The sequence below is a fragment of the Gracilinanus agilis genome, chromosome 3, assembly GCF_016433145.1.
Source record: "Gracilinanus agilis isolate LMUSP501 chromosome 3, AgileGrace, whole genome shotgun sequence".
NCBI lineage: Eukaryota > Metazoa > Chordata > Mammalia > Didelphimorphia > Didelphidae > Gracilinanus > Gracilinanus agilis.
The window spans coordinates 337235188-337261610 of NC_058132.1; the positions used below are offsets into that span (position 1 = coordinate 337235188).

Here is a 26423-nt window from a genome sequence, read left to right on the forward strand (position 1 = left end):
CCACCTCTGTCAAGAGAGCACCGATGATAGCAGGTAACAGGCCGGGCGGTTCCCATGGCAACTGCACGCTTCCGAAGGGACCTCTTTTGCTTGTCTTTTAGTGGCCTAAAGACGTGCCTCCTTTAAGCGCCAAGCAGTGCGCATTCTATAAAGAAAAACGGTAGGATTTAAATGGAACCTTTGTGGTTATGTTCCTTGAAGTGACTTGTTTCTTTTGGGAAGTCAAAGAATAGGGTTTTGGAATTTTTTTGACAGTGGTTCTTCTGGCAATTTCTGGGGCACCTGAAATGGAGGCGGGGCGGAAAAGTGTATATCCCACAAGACAGCACGGCAGGACCCTCACTTCCTTTTTCCGCCATCTTGTGGCTCTGGAGGTGAGTTGTGTCTGTGCTCCTGTCCCAGCTTTTAGCTTAAATAACAGGGTGGGGGTCAAGCAGGTAACCAAACTGCCCACGAGTGCTGGCACGCTGTTGCCCCGGCTTTTTATCACGGTGGGTCCCGGGAAGGGAGGCAACAGGATGGCTGGGATACTGTGTGGATGGTGAATGACCCGCCGGCGGGCCCCAGGAAGGGCTTTCCCCAGCGTCTCTCGAGCGAGTTCCGGGGGTGTCTGGATAACCGGGATTTTTGCAGCGTCTCCAGCCTTGGGCTTGCCTTTTGGTGCACTTTCGGCCAGATTTCCATCTTCAGCGCCGGTTGCTGCGCTCGCTTGCAGTTCTGCTCTTGCCGATTCCTATTCAAGCTTTTCTCCCAAGGTTTCCCCATTCCCCCATAGCTTATTTATTAAGCGTTTATTTTATGCCTAGAATTAGGCGCTGGGTGTGTTTGAGAAAAACAAGAAACAGTTGATGTTTGAGACCTTAACTTTGTCTCGGGGAAATGATATACACACTAATTGAAATGCAAAACATACCAAAAAAAGTTTATGGGAAGGAAATGCAAACAGTTGGATTTAGGAATGGTTGTCTCATAGTAGTAGGCACTTGAACTGATTCTTGACTCGTGGTCAAGGGTTTCAGGAAATGTGAAGTCATTCCAGGCAGAAGGAAAAGATAGGATCCAAGGGAATGAATGGACTGTATGAAATGGAAATCATATCATAGTGTGCATTTGAAGGAGACCAGTTTCTTAATGCTTTATTTTCTCCTTTTCCCTTCCACCTATCTGGCGTGGCTGCACACATCTCTACTACTTTTTTGGTTTTTCTTTTCATTAGAATGAAGGTTGTTTAAGTGTATGTTGGTATATTTTTTTGACTCTAAGTATTGGTGGAATGAATGCAGTGTACATGTCCAGAAATGTTGGAGGAGTTGCTAATAACTTTTACTCTGTTGAAACAAAGCAAAAAAACTGTAAATTGTTTTTTAGTATAGTTTAAATGTCGTTATTGCAAGCTTCTAAATGTGGTTTCTCTTTGTTTTAAGGCCTGCTAGAAACAGGACTTCTAGAACAGCAAAATGTCTGGAAGGTAAAAAAAAAAAAAAAGCATGTTTCAACATCTTATTCATTTATGTGTTTTCTTCAAGGTTATGTTCTGCCTTCAACAATATCATAAGTTAAGATGTTTTTAGTAGACCTCACAGATAACAATGGTTATCTTTGTGATTTCTATATCTTAGGCTCTGGTCTAAGGCAATTTTTGCTGGCTACAAGCGAGGCCTACGAAACCAGAGAGAACACACAGCTCTTCTCAAAATTGAAGGAGTCTATGCCCGAGATGAAACTGAATTCTACTTAGGCAAGAGATGTGCCTATGTGTACAAAGCAAAAAAGTAAGTCTTTTTTTCAAAACTGGCAAGTGCCTACCATGTGTCAGATATGAATCCAAGAACAAGGAATTTTTAAAAAAAGTCAAAAGACAGTCCCTGCTCTCAAGAAACTCACAGGCTAATAGTGGGGGTCAGTCAGGCTCTGAAAGGGTCTGGGCACCAAATAGAATTGTGGTGTTTTTTTGTTTTTTTATTTGTTTATTTTTTTTAGTGATTGAGAGCCATTAAAATTTATTTAGTATGAGATGGGGTGGGGGTTGCCATGGTCCAACCTGCACTATAGGAAGATCCCTGACAGTTGAGTCCAGAGGATGGATTGGAATGGGAAGAAGCTTAAGGGAAAGATACAAGTCTGGAGAGTTTTCTTGAATGAAATGATAAGGGAAGAGAAGACTGTATATGGAAAGAGATGTTATGGTAGAATCAGCTAGAAATGGCAACAGATGGGACTGGGGAGGAGTGTGGGGGCGGTTGGTGAGAGAGAGTAAGGAATTGAAGATTTTGCCCAAGTATATATTTGAGGATCTGCAGCAGCAGAGATATTTGAATCCAGTGAGCTGATAAAGCAGTAGAGAGGGGCGATTCATGACAATTCTGTGGGACCTCACTAGTTAAGGGTTGTGACCTAATGAAATTCCAATAAAAGACTGTAGAATGGTCACAAAGTGGTGTAGTAGGAGGCACTTGATAAATGTTTATTGATTATTGACAGGTCAAGAGAGATGTATATTAAGGGAAGGCTGTTAGATTTGGTGATTAAGAGATCACTGGGAACTTTGGAAAGAGCAGTTTTTGTTAAATGATGAGATCCGAAGCCAGTTTTAATTTTGAAAATTGCCAAATACCATTCCACAAGTCAGTGAGATTCGTAATTAGGGTGAGTTTAAATTGAATGTGAAAACTAAATTGAAATTTAAATTTGTAAATGCTTCCACTGTAATGGTAGCTTTGGACTTTGGAAATAAGATAATTTTCCTAACTTGTGATTAGAGATGATTTCTTTTTACAAAGGCTTCTTTGAGCTTCATTGATCATCCTTGTGATTTATTGGTTAAGATGCTGGATACTTTTTCTTTTATCAGCAACACAGTAACTCCTGGTGGGAAACCCAACAGAACAAGAGTGATTTGGGGGAAAGTTACTCGGGCTCATGGAAATAGTGGGATGGTTCGAGCTAAGTTCAGAAGCAATCTTCCTGCCAAGGCCATTGGACATAGGATCCGAGTGGTAAGTAATTCAAGTGATCAATAAATATAGCCTTCTTTGTCAGACATTCCTTGTTAAGCAACTGGAAGATGTAATCAGAAAGCTCTTAAGTTCAAATTCTAATTTAATTAAGTTTGGTGGTGGTAACGATATGGAGTATTAAACTAGTAAGTCTGAATCTTTTGAATGAAAAAGCAAGTTTCAAAGTTAAATATTAGCAATATTAGAGTGAACTATTGGCTGAGTCCTAGAAATAGCCTCTGTATTCTTATACCCTTATGATTTTCTAAGAAATTCTAACCCTATTTTAGGATTACCCCTGCCATGCATAGAAATAAAACTCCGTATTAGAAGTGCTTAGGAACAAAGGCAGTTATATGCAGTGTGTATACTTAATTGCCTTTGTTTTAAATCTTATCTTCTATAACTTTACCACCACCCCCTTGGGGGGTAGGGGTACAGGTTTTACAGATTTTGTTTGAGCTGATCAGTTTAGGATGAGAGAACACTAAAAGGTCCATAATTTAGCTTAGCTTAAGTCAGAACAGACAGGGTAGTATTTCATGATGCGTCTCAGCTCGTACAGGGGCTCAAAGATTTGCAACATGCTTCTAAGTCACCAATAACATGCTGTCCTTAGAATCTTTGATCATTTCTTATAGATACACCATCTACACTGTCTACCATAAGAATTCTTTATATATATTCTCAAAGAAATCAAATCTTACGGTTTTCAGATGAACTTATAACCTGCATATCTACATTTGCCCTGTCAAATGCTATTCTATTTTGAATAGACATTGTATTCAATTGGTAGCAGTCTTGACTCTCCTATGCTAGAGACTTTATGACTCTGGACAAGTTATTTAATCTGAGCCTCAGATCCCACATCTGTAAAAAGAGGATGAAAATTTTCTGTCTAGCCTCATTGGGTTGTTAATAAATAACAGGAAGGTAAGTTTTAGAAAGTGCAATGTGTACCAAACATGCTTTGTGTAGGAGATTTTTTAAACCAACAGTAAGCCCTTTCTTTGTGCAGTGATGAACCCTTAATATTTGGGTGAAATGGTTTTTTATTGTTTTACTTTAGACTTATTGAAATGGGTTTGGGAGATCATTGAAAATGATTTAGCTTTAGTTATATCTGTTAAGACCATACCCACCAAAAAAGTAATGATTTTTTTTTAGCCCATGTGTTGTTTTGGGGGATAAGTGTAACCTCATGTGATATTTAGAATTTATCTCTTGTCTTTTTTTTCTTCCAGATGCTCTATCCCTCAAGGATCTAGAATATGAAAATTGACTAAATAAAATTTCACATTTTTTGCAAATGTATGTTTTGTTTTGGATGCCTTTTTCTTATTCAAGATCTATTTGTTGGCAATTTAAAAAAATAAATTTTTACTGATTTCTTTTGCTTTTACATCACTTATGTTTTCTGCTGTATTGCTACCCAGTTCCTCTCAGAGAACCATCTCTTTTAAGAGTATGAAAAAACTATGAAACTAAAAATCAACATAATTTAACAGCATTCAGTTTTGTTACTGTTCTTTCCATTTATTGTAAACATGTATATTTTCCTAGTTCCACTTCGCTTTGCATATATTCATAGAAGTCTTGATGTCCTTCGTTATTTCATGATAAGACTTTAGAATTTTTTGTTAAACTGTATGTGGTAATGTCTATCTCTGCTCGTAGGGATGTTGAGGCTGGCAGATAATCTTGAGCTCAGGAGTTCTGAACTGCTTTGATTGGCCTATATCCATGTTGGTGAACCTATGGCACATGTGCTGGAAGGGGCTGCTCCCTTCCCCCTCTCGATGCCCGCCTGAGGACATTTCTTATATGACCTGCCCCTCAGCCCAGTGGGAGTGCTTTCTCCCATGTCTGGGGGAAGAGGAAAGGGAGATGGGTAGGGTTCACATGCAGAGTGAGGGTTATAGTTTAGACACTCAAGTCTAAAAGGTTTACCATTACTGGCTTATACCATGGCAGAACCAAGTTCAACCTAAGTATGGTGAGATGAAGGTTGGGAGGGGCCACCAGGTTACTAAGGAGGAATGAACCAGCTCCATTCAGAAACAAGGCAGGTAAAGCTGTGCCCATCAGTGAGTTTGGGCCCTGTGCTTCCCAGCCTGGGCAAAATAGGAATCCCTAGTCTCTTTAAAAGATGGTAGTAAGTAGTGATTTTTCTATCAGGAAAATATAACAAGTACAGATATACAAATGTACTTTCAGAAGGCCATGTGTTTGACATTTTAAAACCTTTACATTCCAGCCAAACTGGCTTGCTTGCTGTTCCCCACATATGGCATTCCATCCCTTGTACCTGAAATGTTCTCTCCCCTGGCAAAATTGCTTTTTTTCCTTGCTGCAAAATTCAAATACTACTACATAAGGCCTGTTCTAAACCAGTTGTCAGCACCTTCCCCAGAATTTACTTTGGAATTTAACTTCTCAAAGAATTGGAAAATACCTTTAGCAACCTTCTAGTCCAGGGGTCGGCAACATATGGCTCATTCTGCAGGAGCTTTAAGACAATTTTTTTTCAGGCGCTGTTACAGGAGCGCGTACTGAGCACTGTATGGCTCTTATGGCCAAAAAGGTTGCCGACCCCTGTTCTACTCCAATAACTTGACAGGAATCTCCATTATAACACCCAGCACATAACCATTCCATCTTCAACTTCAGTGAGTTAGCCAGTCTGCCAAATGTCTGAGCTAAAACAAGACTATCCCTGCCCTTGAGTTCAAAATCTAACAGCAAGAGATGATATGCAAACACCTGTATTAAGAAACCCGTGCTGTAGAGGGTAAGATTTTAGCTGAGACCTAGAGGCAGGAAGAGATTTCCCAGAATGGGGTATGGCCAGTAAAAATGCAGAATTGGAAGATAGTGTGAGGAACAGCAAGGATACCAGTGTCACTGATGACCATAGGTATGGAGGACAGAAGGTGTAAGACTGGAAAGGGGGTGGGGTTAAATTATGAAGGACTTTGAACATTAAGCAGGGTTTTGTATTTGATCCTAGAAGTGATTAGGAGCCACTGGAATCATTAGGGGATTGACATACCTGGGCTTTAGAAAGATTTTTTTCATAGCTGAATGGAGGTTGCAATGGACTGAGAAGAAACTTATGGAAGGAAGATGGAATAGCAGACTATTGAAATAATCCCAGCATAAGAGAAATTCTGCTATCTCAGAAGTGTCCAAGCTTAAAGTGCTCTAAATGGGCAGTTTCCCCCATTTATTGAAAATCTTTGAGCAAAGCAATGCCTTTCATTTTATAGTAATTTATAAACAGTTCCACAGAAAGAAAAACAATAAGGTATCTTGACTTAACAAAAGTCACTATTGATATACCTTTAGTTTAGAGTATTAAAGCCAGATGGTCAAGGATTAACAAAAATGTTCTTAGAGTTCTCATTTGTGTGGTTACCACCTTAAGTTTCAAGGATTTTAATTTCTTCCTGAATTTGAGTCTTCTTACCAAAAAAAAAAATTAAACCAAGGAATTCTGAGGAGGACAATACCTCCATGGCAATAAGCTTGAAAAAATTTTTTTCTTTTACATTTTTTAAACCCTTAACTTCTGTGTATTGGCTCCTTGGTGGAAGAGTGGTAACAGTGGGCAATGGGGGTCAAGTGACTTGCCCAGGGTCACACAGCCAGGAAGTTTCTGAGGCCAGGTTTGAACCAAGGACCTCCCGTTTCTAGGCCTGACTCAATCCACTGAGCTACCCAGCTGTTTTTGATTGAAGTGAAACCACATTCCTCAGACTAAGGCCTTATCATAATATTATAATTCTAGAAAGAAAAAAAAACATACTTTATAGGACATGTTTACTTTGGTGGAAGCCCATTACACTTGAACCGTACTTAGCATAGTGCTTGGCACATAGTGAGCACTATAAAAATGTTACTATTAGGGGCAGCTGGGTAGCTCAGTGGAATGAGAGTCAGGCCTAGAGACAGGAGGTCCTAGGTTCAAACCCGGCCTCAGCCACTTCCCAGCTGCGTGAGCCTGGGCAAGTCATTTGACCCCCATTGCCCACCCTTACCACTCTTCTACCTATGAGACAATACACCGAAGTACAAGGGTTTTTAAAAAAAAATGTTACTATTATATGATTTTTCCTGTCATAAAAGCTAAATTTGCCTCTTCAACTTTTGCCCATTGCTTTTAGTTCTAGCTCCTTAAGACCAAACAGAATAATCCCTCTTACTCAGGACAGCTTTTCAAATGCTTTAAGATAACTACCATGTTCCCTTTGAGTTTTTTCCCTTCAGATTCAATATCCCCATGATTGATGATCTTGAGACCTTTCACTATTCATTAACTAATACTGATAATGTCCTTCCTAAACTGTTGCATCCAGAACTAGAAATTAGTAAAGATGTGTTTTAATTGGGATAGAATAAAGAGGATCGTATTCCTTATTTTTGGAAGTTAATTTTCTTGATGCAGCTCAAGATTAGATTAGTTTTTTTGTTTGTCACCTAACAGCTACCTTGAGTTTCTGGTCCATTAAAACCCCTTTGAACTTTCTTAAATAAATTGCTTACTAAACATGCCTTCACAACCACTATGTGCAAAGCTGACTTTTTATTTTTATTTTTATTTTGAATATTTCCCCATAGTTACATATTTCATGTTCTTTCCCTCTCCCCCAAACCTCCCTAACCGCCCCCTCCCCTTAGCCAATATACAATTCTACTGGGTTTTACATGTGTCATTGATTAAGCCCTAATTCCATATTATTGATAGTTGGGCTAAAGTTATCATTTAGTGTCTACATCCCCAATCGTATCCCCATCAACTCACGTGATCAAGCAGTTGTTTTTCTTCTGTGTTTCTCCTCCCACAGTTCTTCCTCTGAATGTGGCTAGTTTTCTTTTTCATAAGTCCTTCAGCCTTAAAGCTGACTTTTTAAAAAATCCAAGTGCATACTAGGTCTGTATCTCAAAAAGATTAAGAAATAAAGAGAAAGGACCTGTTTGTACAAAAGGGTGGCAAAGAATTGGAAGTTAAAGGGACATTCCTCAATTGGGGAATGACTGAACAAATTGTGGTATATGATGGTGATGGAATACTTTTGTGCTATAAGGAATGATGAACAGGATGATTACAGAAAGAGCTGGAAAGACCTCCATGAACTGATGCAGAATGAAATAAGCAGAACCAGGAAAACATTGTACACAGTAATAGCAATATTATGTATGAGGAACAGGTCCTGGCAAGATGGTGGACTCCTCTCAGAAGCCTGTATAATGGAGTAAAAATAAAAGAAAATTGAATTAAGTTTCATATTCTTAGCTTAAACTCCCTTTCACCACATCCATGTTAGCAGGACATGATGAGAAACACAGGATAGGTTTAGGAGGCTAACAGGTAGAGTTGCTTTACTTTAATGTGAATGATAGGGTTTGTAAATTGAGTTCTGATCAGCTGACTCTCATGACTAGATTATAACTCTCTAGTAACTGGCCAGTGGTGAAGGAGAGATGGGACTAATTCACATTAATAAAAGGGAGCCTGCATTCCTTATACTTGCTTGCTGGCTGTAACACTGCCTCCTGAGTACCCACTCTGGTGGTTATGAAATAAAATAGCCTTTGCCACATTAAAGAAAAAATACAAGTGTAAGACTGTTCATTCTTATGGAATTTGTTTTATTAGATCCATTTTAATATGCTGGTCTATTAATATTGAAATGATCAGATTGATATCTTTTTTTTTTTTAAACCCTTGTACTTCGGTGTATTGTCTCATAGGTGGAAGAGTGGTAAGGGTGGGCAAATGGGGGTCAAGTGACTTGCCCAGGGTCACACAGCTGGGAAGTGGCTGAGGCCGGGTTTGAACCTAGGACCTCCTGTCTCTAGGCCTGACTCTCACTCCACTGAGCTACCCAGCTGCCCCCTAGATTGATATCTTTTAATTGATCCTATTTACAGTTAATTGATTTTTGTCCTATAACTGCCTAAGTCATGGTTCTTTGTTTGTGAACTGGGTTCAGAAATTCATAATGAGTTTAGTTTAGAAATACAGTTCTGCTAATCAATGTTCTATTCTTGACTCAAAGAAATCTATTTTCCTTGAGGAATGCAAGTCTGGGAGTCTGGTTTAGTATTTTTACACCACCAAGCCATCCTTCAAGGATGTCTGGCTTGTTTTCCAAAGAAATTTGGTCCACTAATTCTAACCTTGCAGGTGGACTCCAAGAATATTTCTTAGTCATAGGAGGAAAGGAGGGGTTGATAGCACTTCATTCAACCAATTATATTGATTTCACCATTAGTTATGTTGAGCTCTTTTAACCAACTGTAATTTGTTCCCTGCCTTCAAAGTTTGTTTTTAATGTGTGCTTCCCAAACCTATAAAAGAGAGCCATTCCCCTCATTTGGAGTCTTACCTTTGCTGCAGAAGCTGGGATCCTATTTTTTGGTTGTTGTGTTTTACTAATAAATTGATCATGCTTGAATCTTTGTGCTTCAGATTATCCTATTTTTAACTGTAACAATATCTTTTATGGATTTTGTCATTTAGTATGTTAGATACCTTTCTCAGCTTTCTGTCAGTTATCTATACCTTTATACGTATAAGTGGTCTCTGGGACACTCCATTGGAGACCACTTGCCAAGTTAACTATGAATTATTAAGACTGTTTTGAATATACCCATTTGACTAGTTCCAAATTTCATTTAACGCTTACCTTAGTTAATATTGTTGGCTTACTCCAGTGGAGTGTAAGTTTGTTGAGGGTAGGAACTTTTATTTTTGTCTTTATATCCCTAGCAAACACAGTCCCTGGCCCAAAACCAATATATGAATATCCTCAAGTCCTCTCCCTTTTACTACCCCTACTGGAGTCCTGCTAATCTTTGATTTCTTCTTGTATTTAAGGGGATCTACTGAGTGGTTTCTGCTTAAGATTCTACCATTCAAAGTTCAGCTCAAGGCCCAAATGCTGTCTATATTGAGATTATTTTTCTGAATCCCTATAACAAACATAGCATTTTGCCATTTATATGATAGCAGTTTAACTAGTAGCAATTCCTTGTATGTCCTTTCTCCAAGTAGGTTTTAAGCTAAAAGACATATAGTCCCAGAATCCAAGTTATATATTTTATGTCAGAATCTTAGAATTTAGAAAAGATATCAGATTTCATCTCATCCAACCCATTCCTGGAGCATAAATTCTTTCTACAGCATGCGTCACAATTGATGATACAGCTTCTGTTTCAGTATCTCTAGGAAATAAGAAAGTAGTAGTCTGCTTTTATTTAAAGTTTTCAAAAGTTCTGGATGCTACTAAAGTCTTAAACTGAATTAAAACTGGCTTCTCTGTAACTTCAACCATTGGTCCTAAACCTGCTTCTTAAGAGTTACAAAAATTGTTACTTCCATGTGAAAACCCCCTCTACCCTCAGATATTTGAAGATAAATTTTCTTTAGTTCCCTCACTTCTCTAGTTTCTTTAGCCATTCTTATCATCACTTTTTTTTTTTAATAAAACCCTTACCTTCCGTCTTGGAGTCAATACTATGTATTGGCTCCAAGGCAGAAGAATGGTAAGGACGAGGCAATGGGGGTCAAGTGACTTGCCCAGGGTCACACAGCTGGGAAGTGTCTGAGGCCAGATTTGAACCTAGGACCTCCCGTCTCTAGGCCTGGCTCTCAATCCACTGAGCTACCCAGCTGCCCCCTCTTATCATCACTTTTGATGATAAGAGTTTTGATCATGGTTGGAATAGCCTTAGACTATATGTGATGATGGAACATTGTTAGTGCTTTGTGGAGCTATGTTCTCAATACAGAAAGGTTTAGTTAGTCAGAGCAATGATAAAATATTTGTGCTTCCTGGACTGTTATAAAATTTAACCTTCTGTCAGTTGTCATCCACTGGAGGCTTTGAGCTTGAGTAATATATATGACATCACAAAATACCTGAGTTCTACAGAAAGAGGATTTCTTGCCCTTAAATATGGACATTTGTATATATATATATATATGTATATATATATATATATATGTGTGTGTGTGTGTGTGTGTATACATATATATATCACATAGACATATGTATGTGCAAATACAGACGGTGGTGACTATAGTCACAAAATTAAAAGATGTTTCTTAGAAGGAAGGCTACGGCAAATTCTGAACACCATACTAAAAAGCAGACATTACCTTGCCAGCAAAGGTCTACATAGTCAAAGCTATGTTTTTTCCAGTTGTAATACATAGCTATGAGAGTTGAATTATAAGGAAAGCTGATCCTCGAAGAACTGATTGATGCTTTGGAATTGTCATGCCGGAGAAGACTTTGAGAGTCCTTTGGACAGCATGGAGATCAAATTAGTCAGTACTTAAGTTCTGACTATTCATTGGAAAGACAAATACTGTAGCTAAAGCTTAAATACTCTGGCCACATAATGAGAAGTCAGGATTCGTTGGGAAAGATTCTGATATTGGGAAAGATAGAAGGGGACAGCAAGAGATCGAGATGGACGGATGGTGTCATGGAAATAACAAACATAAGTTTGGACAGACTTCAGGAGATATATGGGGGGCCTGGCAGATTATGGCCCATGGGGTCACATAGAGTTAGACATGATTGAATAACAACAACATATGAATAGATATTCTATTTTTAATCAACACATTTCTAACCTTGGATCTTTTACTCTTGTATATACACATATATACATAAATATATAACCATATGTGTATTTTCATGCATATGTTCAGGCTTGTGTGTATGCAATTGAATGTGTGTATATATACACACACATTTTAAAGGGTTCTTCCTTTGATCTCTTGCACGTCTGAACCCAAGCAGCAACCTGCCTTGTTTACCTTTTGCTTAGGCATAAGAGTTTTGATCATGGTTGGAATAGTCTTAGATCCATGCTTTTTCTTCTCTGCTCCCAAGAACCACCACTGATGCTTCTAAAGGTACTGAATGAATAAGGAAAGCACAGAGACAAAATTTACAGAAATGCCAAAGATATCATAGATCATTAAAGCTGGAAATTACCTTAAAGATCAGGCCCAATTGGAGACAAGGGGGAAGACTGCTGGTCTTGAGGTCAGAAGGTCTGAATTCAGTGACTGGCTGTGCTTCTTACTAGCTGTGTAACCATTTGCAAGTACATTTCATCAGGGCAATTGTTTCCTCAGTCATTCCGTCTTTTGCTCATTATACTTCCTTATTGTTTTCCATTAATATCTAATTTCCATTAGTAACAAACTATGGACATATTTTTAAATTTATCTGGCTCCTTCTTGAATCCATTTTTATTTTTATTTATTTATTTTTTTTTGCCAGAGTAAAGAATCCCACAAGTTTATTCCCTGGTGTATGTTAGTAGTCCCTTTCACTTTTAACCCTGTAATATTATCTAATTTTAAAGATATTCTGTAGCTTGAATATAATGAGATTTGGCCAACAAATCCATGTTCACTCCAGCTATATATGTTAAGATTTTAGACTTTCATAATAAAACTTAACTATTCTTTACAAAGACTTGAAGTATTTTATGCTTGTTTCTATCTGGAAGCTTTTCCATCCCTTTATTCATTATAACTGTCCTCCTCTATATATTTTTACCCAATTTTGAGTAATTTCATCAGAATTAGAGCTGGAAAAGATTATCTAGTAATTATATAAATAAGGAAACTGAGGCTCAAAGATGGGAAATAATTTACCCACAGTCACATAAGAGCAAAGTCAGGTCTTCTGACCTGAAACCAAGTGTTCTTTCCACCATAACATTCATCTTCTCTGGGCTTCAGTTTCTTTATCTATTGAGAGTTGCCTCACATTCTTTGCCTCCATATCTGTTCTTTTCTCAACAAAACCGCAATGTGACTTCTGACCTTATTGCTCAACTGAAATCCCCACCCCATGTTATTAATGATATCTTAATTTTCAAATTAAATCTTTTGACCCTTATCTTTCTTTACCTCTCTGCAGCATTTGAAACTATTGACCACCCTTACTTGAGCTTGTATGCAATATTCTCATTTTTTGTGGCACTGTGTTCTCTTCAATCTTTTCCTACTTACATAACTGCCCCTCCATTTCCTTTGTTGGATCAGCATATCATGTCCACTAACTATGAATATACCTCAAAGCTGTATCCCAGATTCTTTCTCTTTTTCCTCTATGTTCATTGGCTGCCATCAGTTCAGTTTCTCTTTGAGTATTTGAATCTATCTATTAGTTGTTCCTAAGCTCTAGTCCAGTATTATCAATTGCCTACTGGACATTTTGAACTGCATGTTCTGTAGGCATCTCAAAAGCATTATGTCTAAAGTAGAACTCACCATCTTTCCCTCAGAACACTCTTCTCTTCTAAATTTTCCTATTTTTGTCAAGGGCACCATTATTCTTTTAGTAATCCAGATTTGGAACTTCAGTGTCATTCTTTACTCCTTACTCTCATTCACACCACATAGCCATTCAATTGTCAAATTTTGTTACTCTTTGTTTACCTTTTCTCCATCCCCAGAGCTGCCACCTTTACTCAGACTTTCATCATCTATTGCCTGGACTATTGCAATAACTTTAATTGGTATCCCTGCCTTGGCTCTTCCTCTTCCAATCTATCCTCCACATAGTAGTCAGTAATTTTCCTAAAGCACAGGTCTGACCATATCACTTACCTAATCAACAACAATAATAATAGCTAACATTTATATAGCATCTACTATATGCCAGGCTAAGTACTTTACAATATGATCTCATTTGATAAACTTTAGTGACTCCCTATTACCTCTAGAATAAAATATAAATTCCTGTTTAATTTGTAAAGCTCTTCAAAATTTGATCCCATCCTTCCCAACATTAATACCCTCTATGTACTTCTTAGAACTCTTGCTACATGTACTCCTCAGTTTTCTCATCTGTAAAAAGAGCTAGAGAAAGAAATGGTAAACCATTCTAATATCTTTGTCAAGAAAACCCCAAATGGGTTCACAAAGAATGTCAAACGACTGGACAACAAAAAGTCTTCTTAGAACAGCTATATTGTTTACTTGCTGTGAATCACATAAAACACTATCTCCTAAAAATATCCTTTTACAATGATTGTCCCTCAAGCCTTGAATATACTTTCTCACTTCTGTATCTTCAAAGCCATGGAGTCTCTTTCAAGTCTCAGCTCAAATTGCTTGGTTGCACCATGTTAACTCCCACTATCCCTTTTGCAGCCCCATCTTTATGGGATGTTTTTGTCCCATTCGAATGCAAGCTCCATGAAGGCAGAGATTATCTTGCCTACTTGTATTTGACTCCTTAGTGCTTTATGCCATTGGACTCAAAATCAAATAGAAATGGATTCTTGCAGCAACATATTGACTTAGAAAATCACAAATTAACATTATCTATATTGTGCTGTATTTTTGTTTATTTTGTTAAACATTTCCTGATTATATTTTATTCTGGTTTTGCTTTAGAAATATTTTTATCTTTCTACATCTATCTGGTATAATCTAGTGGAATTGTCAGCTCCAGGAGTAGGGGACAATGGGGAAGAGGGGAAGGAGAGAACATGAATCATGTAACCATGGAAAAATATAAAAATAAAATAAAATTATACCTATATTGTTGACGTGGAATCAAGAAGTCCCCAAACTTGTAGCCTAGGAAGATTTGATGAACCCCAGTTTACTTAGCTTAAAGGTGACCGTCTCAGGCTTGGACCCATCACATAAGAGTTCCTCCCTGAGGAAAGACCAAACCCAAGCCCAAGCCAGAGTGACTCTATTGCAATGGGCAGCGTGTCAGTCTGTCTCATAAGCTGAAGGTCCTGAGTTCAAGCCTCAAAAGTTTGCAGTGGGAAAGGCTCCTGGAGACAAAGAAGAATCACTCTGACTTGGGCTTGGCCTTTCCTCAGGGAGGAACTCTTATGTGATGGGTCCAAGCCTGAGACGGTCACCTTTAAGCTAAGTAAACTGGGGTTCATCAAATCTTTCTAGGATACAAGTTTGGGGGCTTCTAGATCCCATGTTAACATAATCTCTCTCTCTGCTAGTGCCTTTTCCTTCAAGATTGTTTTTTATCTATGTGTTATATGTATTTTCTCCATGTACATGTGATGTATAGATGGAATAGAATTTAAGTATCTTAAATGCCTTTTCCTTCACAATTATCTTTTTAAGTATGTGTCATATGTATTTTCTATATACCTATATACATGTTTTGTATCCACATACATGTACATGTAACATATAGATACGATGAAATGTAAGTTCCTTATATGACTTCTCCTTCAAGATTACCTTTTATCTGTGTTATATGTATTTTCTATATATCAGCATACATGCTTTGTATCTATCTGTAATACATGTTATGTATTGATATAATAGAATTTACATTCCTTGAGTGGGGGTACTATTTTCTTTTTGTTTTTATAATACCATAGACCCCAAATAGTTTTTTGATTCAGAGTTTCCAAGCAGTAAGTACTAAAAACACATAAATTAGCTGCTGGGAAACAATGCACTAGTCATCTTTATCTTGTCAGTACTTTTGCTTCTAAGGGACTGCTTTTATTCATATCTTTTCAAAACCCATCCTCAAGCATTGTGATTTTCATCAAGTACTTTCTTATATTTATACATATAAACTATAAATATCATAATATATAATTATACATATAACATACAATATAAAATAGATACATATAATACACACAAATGTTTTTTTCTCTCCTTTTAAGAAATAAAATTTGTCTACATAAAAAGAGATACTATTTTACAAAGGAACAACAGAGAAATTTTTAAAAATTCACTGAAACAAATCAACAAATCAACTAAGTCTGGCCATTTTTGCTTCATACCCACAGTCCCTCATCTTTGTTAAAAGAGAGACATGCATTCTTATAGTCCTTTGGGGCCGAGATTGATCATTATCACAAAGCATTCAGTTTCCATTTTTGTTTAATAATCATTTATTAAATGTCTACCATATACTAGGTTTTGGGGACACACAAAAAATAATGAAAACTAGTCTTTGCTCTCAAGAAGCTTACTCAAAGTTACTCAAATGGAATTTGGAAGTTCCTTCTAAGTATGCAACTTGCAACCTATCATAGGGCTGTTCATCCTATGCAGGTTTATCCATATTCTCCCAAAAGTCTGGCATCTGGAGGTGAGAGGAAGGTGTGGAGAGGGGCTCCCAACATGCAGCAAGCTTTCCTCACTTTCTCTTAGCATAGTAAGGGCATCAGTGGAACTCCATGCCGATTTGTCATTAATAGGTGTCCTTCGCGCTTTACACAAACCCAGCTCATCTCTTCCGGTCAGGAATTTCCTCAATGACATTGTTTGCTCTTGATCTTGAATAATGCATTACATCAAGAGCTTCTCCTCCATGATCCTCTGCGTAATTCTCTAGCTCTTCACAGGTAATTGTGTTCCGATTCCCACTTACCTAGAGAACGAATAAACACGTACAAAGAGTTTTTAAAAAATCATTATGTTTTATTCGTACAATTCGAGGATAAATAGTACAATACAATTCGAGGGAAACTAGCGCATTAACAGAGCCCGCCTCCTAGCCTGTGATTCTGAGCCAATCAGAGACCGACTTCTCTCGGTAGGCGGTGAAGTCAGGGCGTACAGTCGACGTACGCGGGCAGATAGCGTCACACGCTCCATGGTAACAACGCTGGGTAGCATTTAAAGATGGCAGCCGAAGCAGGCGGCGGTTCGGGCGGGCGGCGCCCGAGTGGACCTCTGTGGACCTTGCTGCTCTTCCTGACGGGTCTTCGGCCGAGCATCGCCGCCTCCTCTTCGGTTTCCCTGAGCGGCGGTTCCCACTGCCAGCACCGCGTCCCTTCCGCCGATGAGGTAAGGATGCAGGAACCCGGCCGAGATGGAGGGAGTGGGCTCGGCATCGAGGCGCTGGGAGGGATTGGAGCGGGAACAGAACCGCGGGCGACGGGGCCCGACCCTTGGGTCTGCGTCTTCTGGGAGGGCTGAGGATGGTAATTTTCATTCATTCGCGCTTTCAGATTTATAAAGCGCTTTTCTTCGAACTGCCTAGGGAGAGAGGAAGGGTTCCCGCATCCTTTCAGAAGGGGCTTCCCCGAGTGAGGGCGGACCTTGGCTTGTTTTACAAATGAATCGGAGCTTTTGACTTGCCAAAATAAAAGAAAAGAAAGAAGGAAAGGAAGGAAGGAAGAAAAAGAATCAAAGGAAGAAGAAAGAATGAAAGTAAAGGGAAGGATGAAAGAAAGGAGAAAAAGGATGAATCAAAGAAAGAGAATGAAAGGAAGGAAAAAAAAACCCTCTCTGCTTGATATTTTGTCAAGAGTGGCAAGTTAAAATAGCAGAATTCCAATCGATCAGTCAACAAGTATTAAGAGTCAGCCCACCTGGCACTGTCTAGGCGCTGAGGGGATACAAATGTAAAGAATGAAACAGCCTTTCCTTGCTTGCTAGAAGGTTACATTCTGACCCGGAGAGAAGTGCACAGGTGTCAATATGTGTAGTGAATATAAAGTTAATACAAAGCAATTAAAAAATGGTAAATGAGGGTAGACTGCTAGGTTTTACTGAGGATTGAGAGCCTGAAGACTTGAATACAAATCCAGCACTAGCTGAGATTCTGACTTTAACTCTTTTTCTGTTATCTTATATGTAAAATGTAGACTATAACAGCCCCTACCTCCCCTAGGCTGTTATGGGGATAGAAAGAGATAACATTTGCATAGTTTTGGTGGGTGGTGGGAGGCTGCTAGCTGATTGAGGGTGGTGGGAGGGTGAGTGTGGGAGGGGTGTGGAGATGGGATCAGGAAATACTTTCTGTGTGGAAGATGAAGTAAAAGGCTGAGGTGAGGAGAGAATGTGGTCCAGGTGTGAGGAATTGAATTGCTAATTAATTTTAAAATTATAAAAATGAGACAGGAACTCTCAAACTCTCTAGTAGGTAAAAAATGTGATGGCAGTGGGAAGTGAGGCTGCTGTTGTGCTTTAATAAAGCACAGAGTATAGGGGCAAAGGGCACCGGAAATACAGGAAAAAAGGGGTGCAAATGTGTAGAGGATATAGAAGTAGACTGTCAAGGACAGGGATGGAGTAGTGGCTTGGAGAAGAGAATGGGGAGGGGGAAAGTCACTCGGGTTACCACAGATTGGATTGGAATTGGCAGCATTTAAGGAGTGGAGATGGAAGAATGGGGGGGGGGGGGAAGGGGGGCTAGGAAGGGAGAAGGGGAGCAGAATTTGAGGTCTCATTTTTAGAGGGTTTTAATGGGGGACAGTCTTACTCTTAACTCTTGAGATACAAATAGAAAATCAAGGCAGCCACTGGTCTGAAGAAGCTCATATTCTGATAGGGGAGACGACACTTTAGAGAAGGTTTCAAGCTGAAAGTCAGATATAAAGACTTCATCCTCTTTAGAGTATAGATACAATATAGGTAGTAATGTATCTTATTTAACATCATTTCCACTGATAAAACTGTATCCATTTCTGAACTTTTTGACAAAGCCTAGGACTAGGCCATTGGTGATAATAAATTTTAAAACTTTTGAGTGATGAGGAAGTTGGGACTTGCAACACCTAGAGAAGCAGTTACAAGATTTCTTCACCTACAAGCATTGCTGCCAGGGACTGTAGCTGCTAAGGTTGGAAGAAGGTCTGAGGGAGAGGAACAGGATTGCTATTTCCAGGTTCTTGGGCTTACATGCGGTTCAGTGGTAATTATTTGGTAGTTTTGTTGTTAGTAGTGAAGATAGCAAGCCCCTTCTCCAGAGAAAATGTTTCCCTCAATGACTGAAGAGAAACAGGGCCACTGGCCTTGAGGGGACATTGCTATTCCCAGTTATTTTGGGATTTAGGCTCCTACATGGTATTTGATTTCTAGGGGGAGCATTAACAATTTAGGGAATGGTAGGAGGTCACTTGAGTTGAATGAACCTTGAAGGGATTAAGGGATACTGGTAGACAGAGATTAGGATAAACAAAGGGGCCATGGAATGTGATACCGAGAGAACATTAAGTAGACTATTTCATCTAAAACATAGAATAATGGGAAATCAATGTGTAGAAATAGATTCATGGGATCATAAGTCTAATTCTGGAAGGGATCCTAGAAGTCATATACCTAGTCTCACTCCCTAATTTTGTGCTATTTTTAATTTTTCCCATTAATAAGCATTTATTTTCTTTCCTTATTGCACCCCCCTACAGTGGATAGAAAGAAAAACATAAAGCAGTAGAGGAAAAATTGGGGAAAAAAATTAGAGCAATACAAGAAAATTTTGCGAAGAGAATTTAACAGATTAGTAAAAGAGACACAAAAAATTTTGAAGAAAATATTAATTTTTAAAAATAAGAATTAGCCAAATGGTAAAAGGTGAACAAACCTCATAGAAGAGAAACAAAAACTCTCGCAGTAAATATGTGTTAACTTAGAAAAAACGCGGGACTATTAAATAGTCATAAAACCACTCTTTAATCAAGGGAAAGGGGGATGAGGGATACTTGGCCTCTTATGCAGAGCTGCGCCTTGTGCAGAGTCTAAAGGAACACTGCTTCGCTCTGCTCCCTGATCCCCCTGGGAGTGACACCGCGCTAGATGACCACTCCTAGGGACAAAGGAAATTGGGGAACTTATATACCATTTGGGAAGATCTAGGGGCCAGGAGAGATGATTGACGTTATACTGACTGTATACAATCAAGCTAGAGAAAGGGATCATAGCTAGAGGCTAGGGTGTAGGGGAAGGGGCTACTTACACAATGGATACTAAAGGATAGTTCCAGCCCAGGTGTGCCTTCCTGGGACGGGGTCTCTGATACAATGGGCAAGACTACCTAGGACAAAAGGGTATTTAGCATTTACCCTGGGGTCCATTATTCAGTCTGCCACTGCTAGCCTGAGATTCCCTTCAGGGTGGATTCCCACGGGAGGAGGGAACAAGCACAAGCTTTGGGGGTCTCCCCAAACTATTTCTAAACTTGGGGTTCATCATATCTCACTAAGCTACAAGTTTGGGAACTCTATAGATTCCATGTCGACATATGTATAGCCTAGCAAAACAAATTCTCACATTGGCCACATTTAAAAACATGTTGGTCCCTTGAAATCATGTCAATCTTATTTTACAGAAAGGGACAGTCAAAATTCAAACTCAGATCTCCTGACTCTTTTTCAGTATTTTTTCTGTTCCACTATGCTGCTTTGTTAGAGTTATAAATCGAAATGTTTTAAAAATTTAAAAAAAACCACGTTATTTGACCCCATCTCTAAAGCTCTAATTTTTTTTTCTTTTAAAAATATTTTTCCATGTTTACATAATTCATTTTCTTTCCATCCCTGCTCCTGGACCCAATAAATACTTCCACTATATTATACGAATATTATCACATACCTCTTTCCTTATTCTTCTTTTAAAAAAATTTATAAACCTTACCTTCTATCTTAGAATCAATACTGGGTATTGGTTCCAAGGTAGAAAAGTGGTAAGTTAGGCATTGGGGGGGTTAAGTGACTTGCCCAGGGTCACACAGCTGGGACGTGTCTGAGGCCAAATTTGAAACTAGGACCTCCTGTCTCTATGCCTGGCTCTCAATCCACTGAGCTACCCACAGAAACTCTTTTTTAAACTGTCTTGTTTCTCCTCAAGTTACTCTTCCCCTCAAAAATGCAATAAAACAATCTTTTAAAACCAAAACCCAAACAAATGATAAGTGTTTTGTTTTTCTTCTGTGTTCCTACTCCCAGTTTCTACTCCCAGTTCTTTCTCTCTCTGTGGATAACATTCTTTCTCATAAGTCCCTTAGGATTGTCTTGTAGTAGCAAAATCCATTACATTGGATTATTCCACGATGTTTCACTTTCTGTGAATAATGTTCTCTTGGTTCTGCTTATTTCACTCAGCATTAGTTCTTGGAGGTTCTTCCAGTTCTTGTAGAAATCCTCCAGTTCATTATTATTTACAGCACAGTAGTTAAAGCTATAAATTTCAGGGAAGGTACAAACTTTCTTTGGTAAAGGGAATTTCCTTATTTGGGAGTTCCCTACACCAGTGATATCTGGGTCTAGTTCCTACCTCTATATGGATTTGAAAATCATTTGTTTAGCAATAAAAGCTAAATTCATGAAATCTGGTTAGATGCAATGTAACAGAAAAAACTTCTGGATTTAGAAATAGAGGACCTAGGTCCAAATTTCAACTTTGCTCCTTAATTACTTTTTGAACTTTTAACGTCTATGGACTTCAATTTGCTAATCAGTAAAATATAGGAGTTGGACTAGATGACCTCTAAGGTCTCTTGATTCAGAAAAGGGCTCAGCATAGACTGTTGGGGTATACCCACAGTAGAGGCATGGGGCCCAAGTAAGATGATTTCATAAGGAATGTTCAGAAGAAAGAAAATCAGAAGTGTCAGAAAAACACAGGGGAGAGATCAGTCAGAAGAGAAGGGGAAGGTCTGTTGTATTGAATGCTTCCTAGAGATCAAGATGAGGTCTGAGAAAAGACTTTTGCCTCTAGCAGTTAAGAGATTGTTTATCCCTGGCTGTGTGACCCTGGGCAAATCACTTAACCCTTATCACCTAGCCCTTTCTGCTCTTCTGCCTTGGAACCCACACACAGTATTGATTGTAAGATGGAAGGTAAAGGTTTAAAAAAAAAAAGAACATATTGTAAAGGACTATGCCTTAAGTAGATGATGAGGAAATAGAAATGGTGAGTAAAGGTGGTGATTTCTAGGAGTTTGGCTATGAAAAGGAAGGTATAGAGAGAGGCTGATAACTTGGAGAATGAAAAGGAGAAATGAAAGTATTTTTTTAAAGGCTGGGAGTTCTCTGGGCATATTTCCAGGCTTCAGGGAAGGAGCCCAATGAACAGATAAGAAAATACTGAAACATTTGAAGGACCAATGGGGTCCTGCAACAGCCTCTAGCAAAGAGTGTCAGAAAGTTGGCTTCAAAGACACCTGGAGAAAATGTCAGCCAGAGGCCACTGGCCTTTGTGACACCTTGCCTTAAACCAGGAATGATCTGGAGTTCTCTCAATTACACAGGAAAATTCCAATTAAGAGGCAAGATACCTTCTAATATCACAGAAGCAGTATCCTTTCAATACCATAAGAACTTTTCTTTGCTACTTTAAGAAAAATCCATGGAGTTTCAATGCCACTTGGCTGATTACCTATTTTTGTATTACTATAGTTTTTAGAACCCCTTAATACTATTAAAAAAAACACAACCCTTACCTTTTGAACCAGAAGATGTCTATGTGAACTGGAAAGACCTCCAGGAATTGATGCAGAGCAAAAGGAGCAGAACCAGGAGACCATTGTACACAGAAACTAATGCATTATGGCACAATAGAATGTAGTAGATTTTTCTGGTAGCAGCAATGCAATGATTCAAGACAATCCAGAGGAATTTAGGAGAAAGAACACTGTCCACATCCAGAGAAAGATCTGTGGGAACAGAAAGGCAGAAGAAAAACATATGACTGATCATGATATTGTGGTTTGTTGGGGATATGATTGGGGTTTTGGTGTTAAAATATCACTCTATTGCAAATATGAATAATATGGAAATAAGTTTTGAACAATGATACATGTATAAACCAATGGAATTGCTTGTCAGCTCAGGGAAGAGGGAGGGAAGAGGGGTGGAAAAAATCATGAATCATGCAACCATGGGAAAATATTCTAAATAGATAAAATTAAAAAATATATATATTTTCACAATTACATGTAAAAGCAATCTTCAGCTTTACTTTATTATAATTATAAGATCCAAATTGTCTTCCTCTCTTCCCTTCCCACTCCTGGTGAAGGTAAACAATTTGATCTGGGTTATACATATATTATCATGCAAACTTAATTAATTACTTTACCAATTTTTCTTCTTCATCAAAGAATATGAGGCAGCATAACTATAAATCTGCACAAGAAGAATACAATTGACAAATGAAAAACAGGGTTTGTTGTTGTTGTTGTTTTTAATTGCACACAAGAATAGGAATTAGGCTTATGATTTGTTTGGAAAAAGGAACTTCTTAAAGAGGAAGGTACATCTATCAGTGCAAGGCAGGTACCTTCTCTACAGTTTATGGCCTTAGAGAATTACCTGTGGCATTAAACTATTATATGTTGACTCCTAAGGTCCTTAAAGACCATCTATTCTCATTTTAACAGATTAGAGAACTGAGGCCTAGAAAAATTAACTGACTTACCAAAGGCCCACAGGTTGAAGTGGGAAGTGGTAAAGGTCAGATTCGAGCAGTAGATATATTGTTAGGAACTGCTATTTTGAGTACATATTAATTCCTATAACATTTTTTCAAATTGTTATCACTTGCTGTTTTAAAGATAAAAAGAGTATTTGCCAGGGGAATGTTGGCATTTGGGAAACTTGGGGAGGTTACTTCTTGTTTTGAATGATGTGACTTTTGTTTTATAAATTCAATATAATAATTTCAGTTGTGAGACTCATCCTATTACCTCATATAGCTTACTTTGTTATTAATTTTATTTCCAGGTCATATACAAGGTTCATCTGAAAACAAATCATATCCTGAAGAGAGATGTTGATCAGCATTTAAGAATTAAGATTGTTAATGATAAAAGTATTGAAGAGTAAGCATAATATTATTTCATGGTGTTTTAATTAAGAATGTAATCATTACTCAAAACTGGGCAAAATATGTATAGGAAGACGAATAAAGGGATGAAGCAACTGCCAAATAGGAACAAGTATAAAATACTCCAAAGTCTTAGTTAGATTTTATTATTAAAGTCTAATATCCTAAAACATGGCTATAATGTTTGTGGATTTGTTGACCAAATCTCCTCACATACAATCTACAGAATATCTTTTGAATTAGATAGTATTATATAAAGGTTAAAAACGAAAGGGACTACTAACTTGTACATCAGGGAATAAACTTGTAGGATATTTTACCCTGGTAAAAAATAAAAGTATAAATGGATTCAAGAAGAAGTTAGTTAAATTTAAAATTACGTTCATAATTTGATGCTAGTGGAAATTAGGGTTGTTTTAAAACAGGAAGGAAGTGTAATAATGAAAAGATGAAATGACTGAGGAAACAAAAGGTTCAATCTTCTAAGCATATTGATTTATTAAGCAGCGCATGCCAATTGCCCAACAAATTGGGATGAGGCCTCTTCCTTAGGGCTGGACCTCATATGCAAGGGAAAACAGACTTTTACACATTAAAAACAATTAATCAAATAAGGCCAATTAATTAAAAGGAAACAACATAAAATTAGGCAATCTGATTTCTAATTGGATGAAAGAATACAACTTTCCAAGTTGGGAGGGGGAGAGTGAACAGGTGAGGTTCTCTAAAATCAGAAAAAGATGTCCCACTTCTCTCATATTATCTGTAAACAATCAAAGGAACATGGAAACAATAACTGATTGATCAGTATGGGCTAGTTCTTAGATAAGACATATAAATTACTGGAGATGTATAATGATAAGAAAACTCCTTTTATCAGTCTTAGGATCTGTGTTTCTGGGCAACATAACTTATGTCCTTGGTTAAGGGTGTCTAAACATCAGGTATAGGTGGTCTGGTTTCTCAACCACACAGAGTTTCTCCCAGTTCCCACAATTGAATAAGCTTTTCTCGCAGGACAGAATTTATACTAGGCCCATTACTGAATAGAAAAAGATCTGAGTTAGCTCCAGAATTGAGTCACACACAAAATGGAGTTTGTGTGATTCATTCAATTCCCATATTTAGACACTTGCTCTCCTTATCCCCTCACTTCCTTCAGAAGGAAAAAAATAAGGTTTATTAATTGCTTACTATGTGCAAGTACTGTGCTAAGTACTGGGAATACAGATACCAGAAAAAAAAATGCCTGCCTTCAACCTATTTTCTAATTGGGGACATAAAAGAAAAGTGAAAAGGGGATCAGGGGAGGGCTGGTACCCAAGTCTTAGAGGAGGGCCAGGGTAAGGTAGAAGGTAGAGTTGAAGTCTGAAAGCCAGAAACCACACATGAGGGCTGCCCTGGGGTCCTTCACAAAATAAAGGCTCCATCCAGGAGGATCTCACCAATGAGAAAAGACAGGCACAGGTTTAGTAGACCAAATGGCCTAGGTACCAACAAGTTATTTCATATTCCTTTTTTGCTATTGTCAGAGATGGATTGGATAAGATAGACCATTAGTGAAACAAAAGAATATCACCTTCATTTCCTTATAGCAAAGAATAAAGAGAACAAAACAGTTTAACAAAACAAACCAGCACATCAATCAAGTCTGGTATTATATGCAGCATTCTATACCCATAATTCCCCACCCATGCAAAGAAGAGAAGGGGTGGGGACATTCTTACAGATCTTTGGTGCCAAGTTTATACATTAGAATTTCATAACCTTCAGTTTGATTTCTTGTTCTTTCCAATGACATTGTATTTAGTTTGTTTATTGTTTCCTTGTTTCAGCATATTTCATTTTGCATCAGTTCATATAAGACTTTTCTATGTACTTCATATTAATTGTTATGATACATATTGCATTACATTCATGTGCCTAGTCAAAGGTCATCCACTTTGCTTTTTTTTTTTAAACCCTTACCTTCCATCTTGGAATCAATACTGTGTATTGGTTGTAAGGCAGAAGAGTAGTCTGAGGCCAGATTTGAACCTAGGACCTCCCGTCTCCAGGCCTAATGGGATTTTTATTTTAAGCATTGATACCCTTGGGATATATGTCTAGCACTGGAATCTTTGGTAAAAAGAGTCTGAACTATCCCTTTATGAACTCTCTGCTTTAGTCAACATTGCTTTCTTACTGTCTTGAACATGACACTCCATTCTGAGCCTTTGGATTGGCCATCTCCCCCATATCTGGAAGGTACTTTTCCCTCTCTTGTCCTTAGAATTTCTAGTTTCCTTCAGGACCTTTCTTCAGTTCAAGTGCTGTGAAGCCTTTCTTGATCCTCCCAAATGCCAGTATGATCCCCACAAGTTTGCCTTATATCTATTTTATTTATTCCTATATATGAATATGCTTTCTCACTCTGTAAGCTGCTTATTGTGCTCTGTAAGCTCAGTTTTTCCTTTGTGTCCCTAACACCTGGCCCAGTGCTTAGCACTGAGTAGGCAATTAATAAATGCTTTAGAAAAATTTTTTTAAATCCTTACCTTCTGTCTTAGAATCAGTATTCAAGGCAGAAGAGTAGTAAGGGCTAGGCAGTGAAACCTCCCGTCTCTAGACCTTGCTTTCAAATCACTGAGCCACCCAGCTACCCCCATAAATGCTTTTTGATTGATTCTCAGCTCTACCAACATTATATCAGTGGGTGTCTATCCAAAACCCCTCTAACATTGACTACTACCACATTTTTTTTCTAGTAATTTCTAACATGGGATTTAAAAATATTCCTATGTTATCTTTTTCAGGTTGCTTCCTGAGAAAAAGCACCTTATAAAGGT

General features: G+C 38.2%; 2 protein-coding genes across 2 annotated transcripts in view; both read left to right on the plus strand.

Moving 5' to 3' along the window:
• Nucleotides 1-346: 346 nt before the first annotated feature.
• On the plus strand, nt 347-4310 carry RPL35A (ribosomal protein L35a). Its single transcript, XM_044670027.1, has 5 exons — nt 347-374; nt 1425-1468; nt 1620-1772; nt 2852-2996; nt 4241-4310. The coding sequence occupies exons 2-5, from the start codon at nt 1458-1460 to the stop codon at nt 4262-4264; spliced, it is 333 nt and encodes a 110-aa protein (XP_044525962.1). The 5' UTR covers nt 347-374; nt 1425-1457; the 3' UTR covers nt 4265-4310.
• Nucleotides 4311-16639: 12329 nt separating this feature from the next.
• LMLN (leishmanolysin like peptidase) overlaps nt 16640-26423 on the plus strand; it is a 57215-nt gene continuing 47431 nt past the window's right edge. The window contains 4 exon segments of the mRNA XM_044670025.1: nt 16640-16660; nt 16663-16833; nt 23493-23590; nt 26391-26421. Coding sequence (XP_044525960.1) covers nt 16640-16660; nt 16663-16833; nt 23493-23590; nt 26391-26421 — 321 coding nt within the window.

Bases quoted from the DNA above. Each gene is read 5' to 3' on its own strand.
- RPL35A (XM_044670027.1), top strand. The intron at 1,773-2,851 runs GTAAGTCTTTTT...TTCTTTTATCAG, and splicing joins TATGTGTACAAAGCAAAAAA to CAACACAGTAACTCCTGGTG. The intron at 2,997-4,240 runs GTAAGTAATTCA...TTTTTCTTCCAG, and splicing joins TTGGACATAGGATCCGAGTG to ATGCTCTATCCCTCAAGGAT.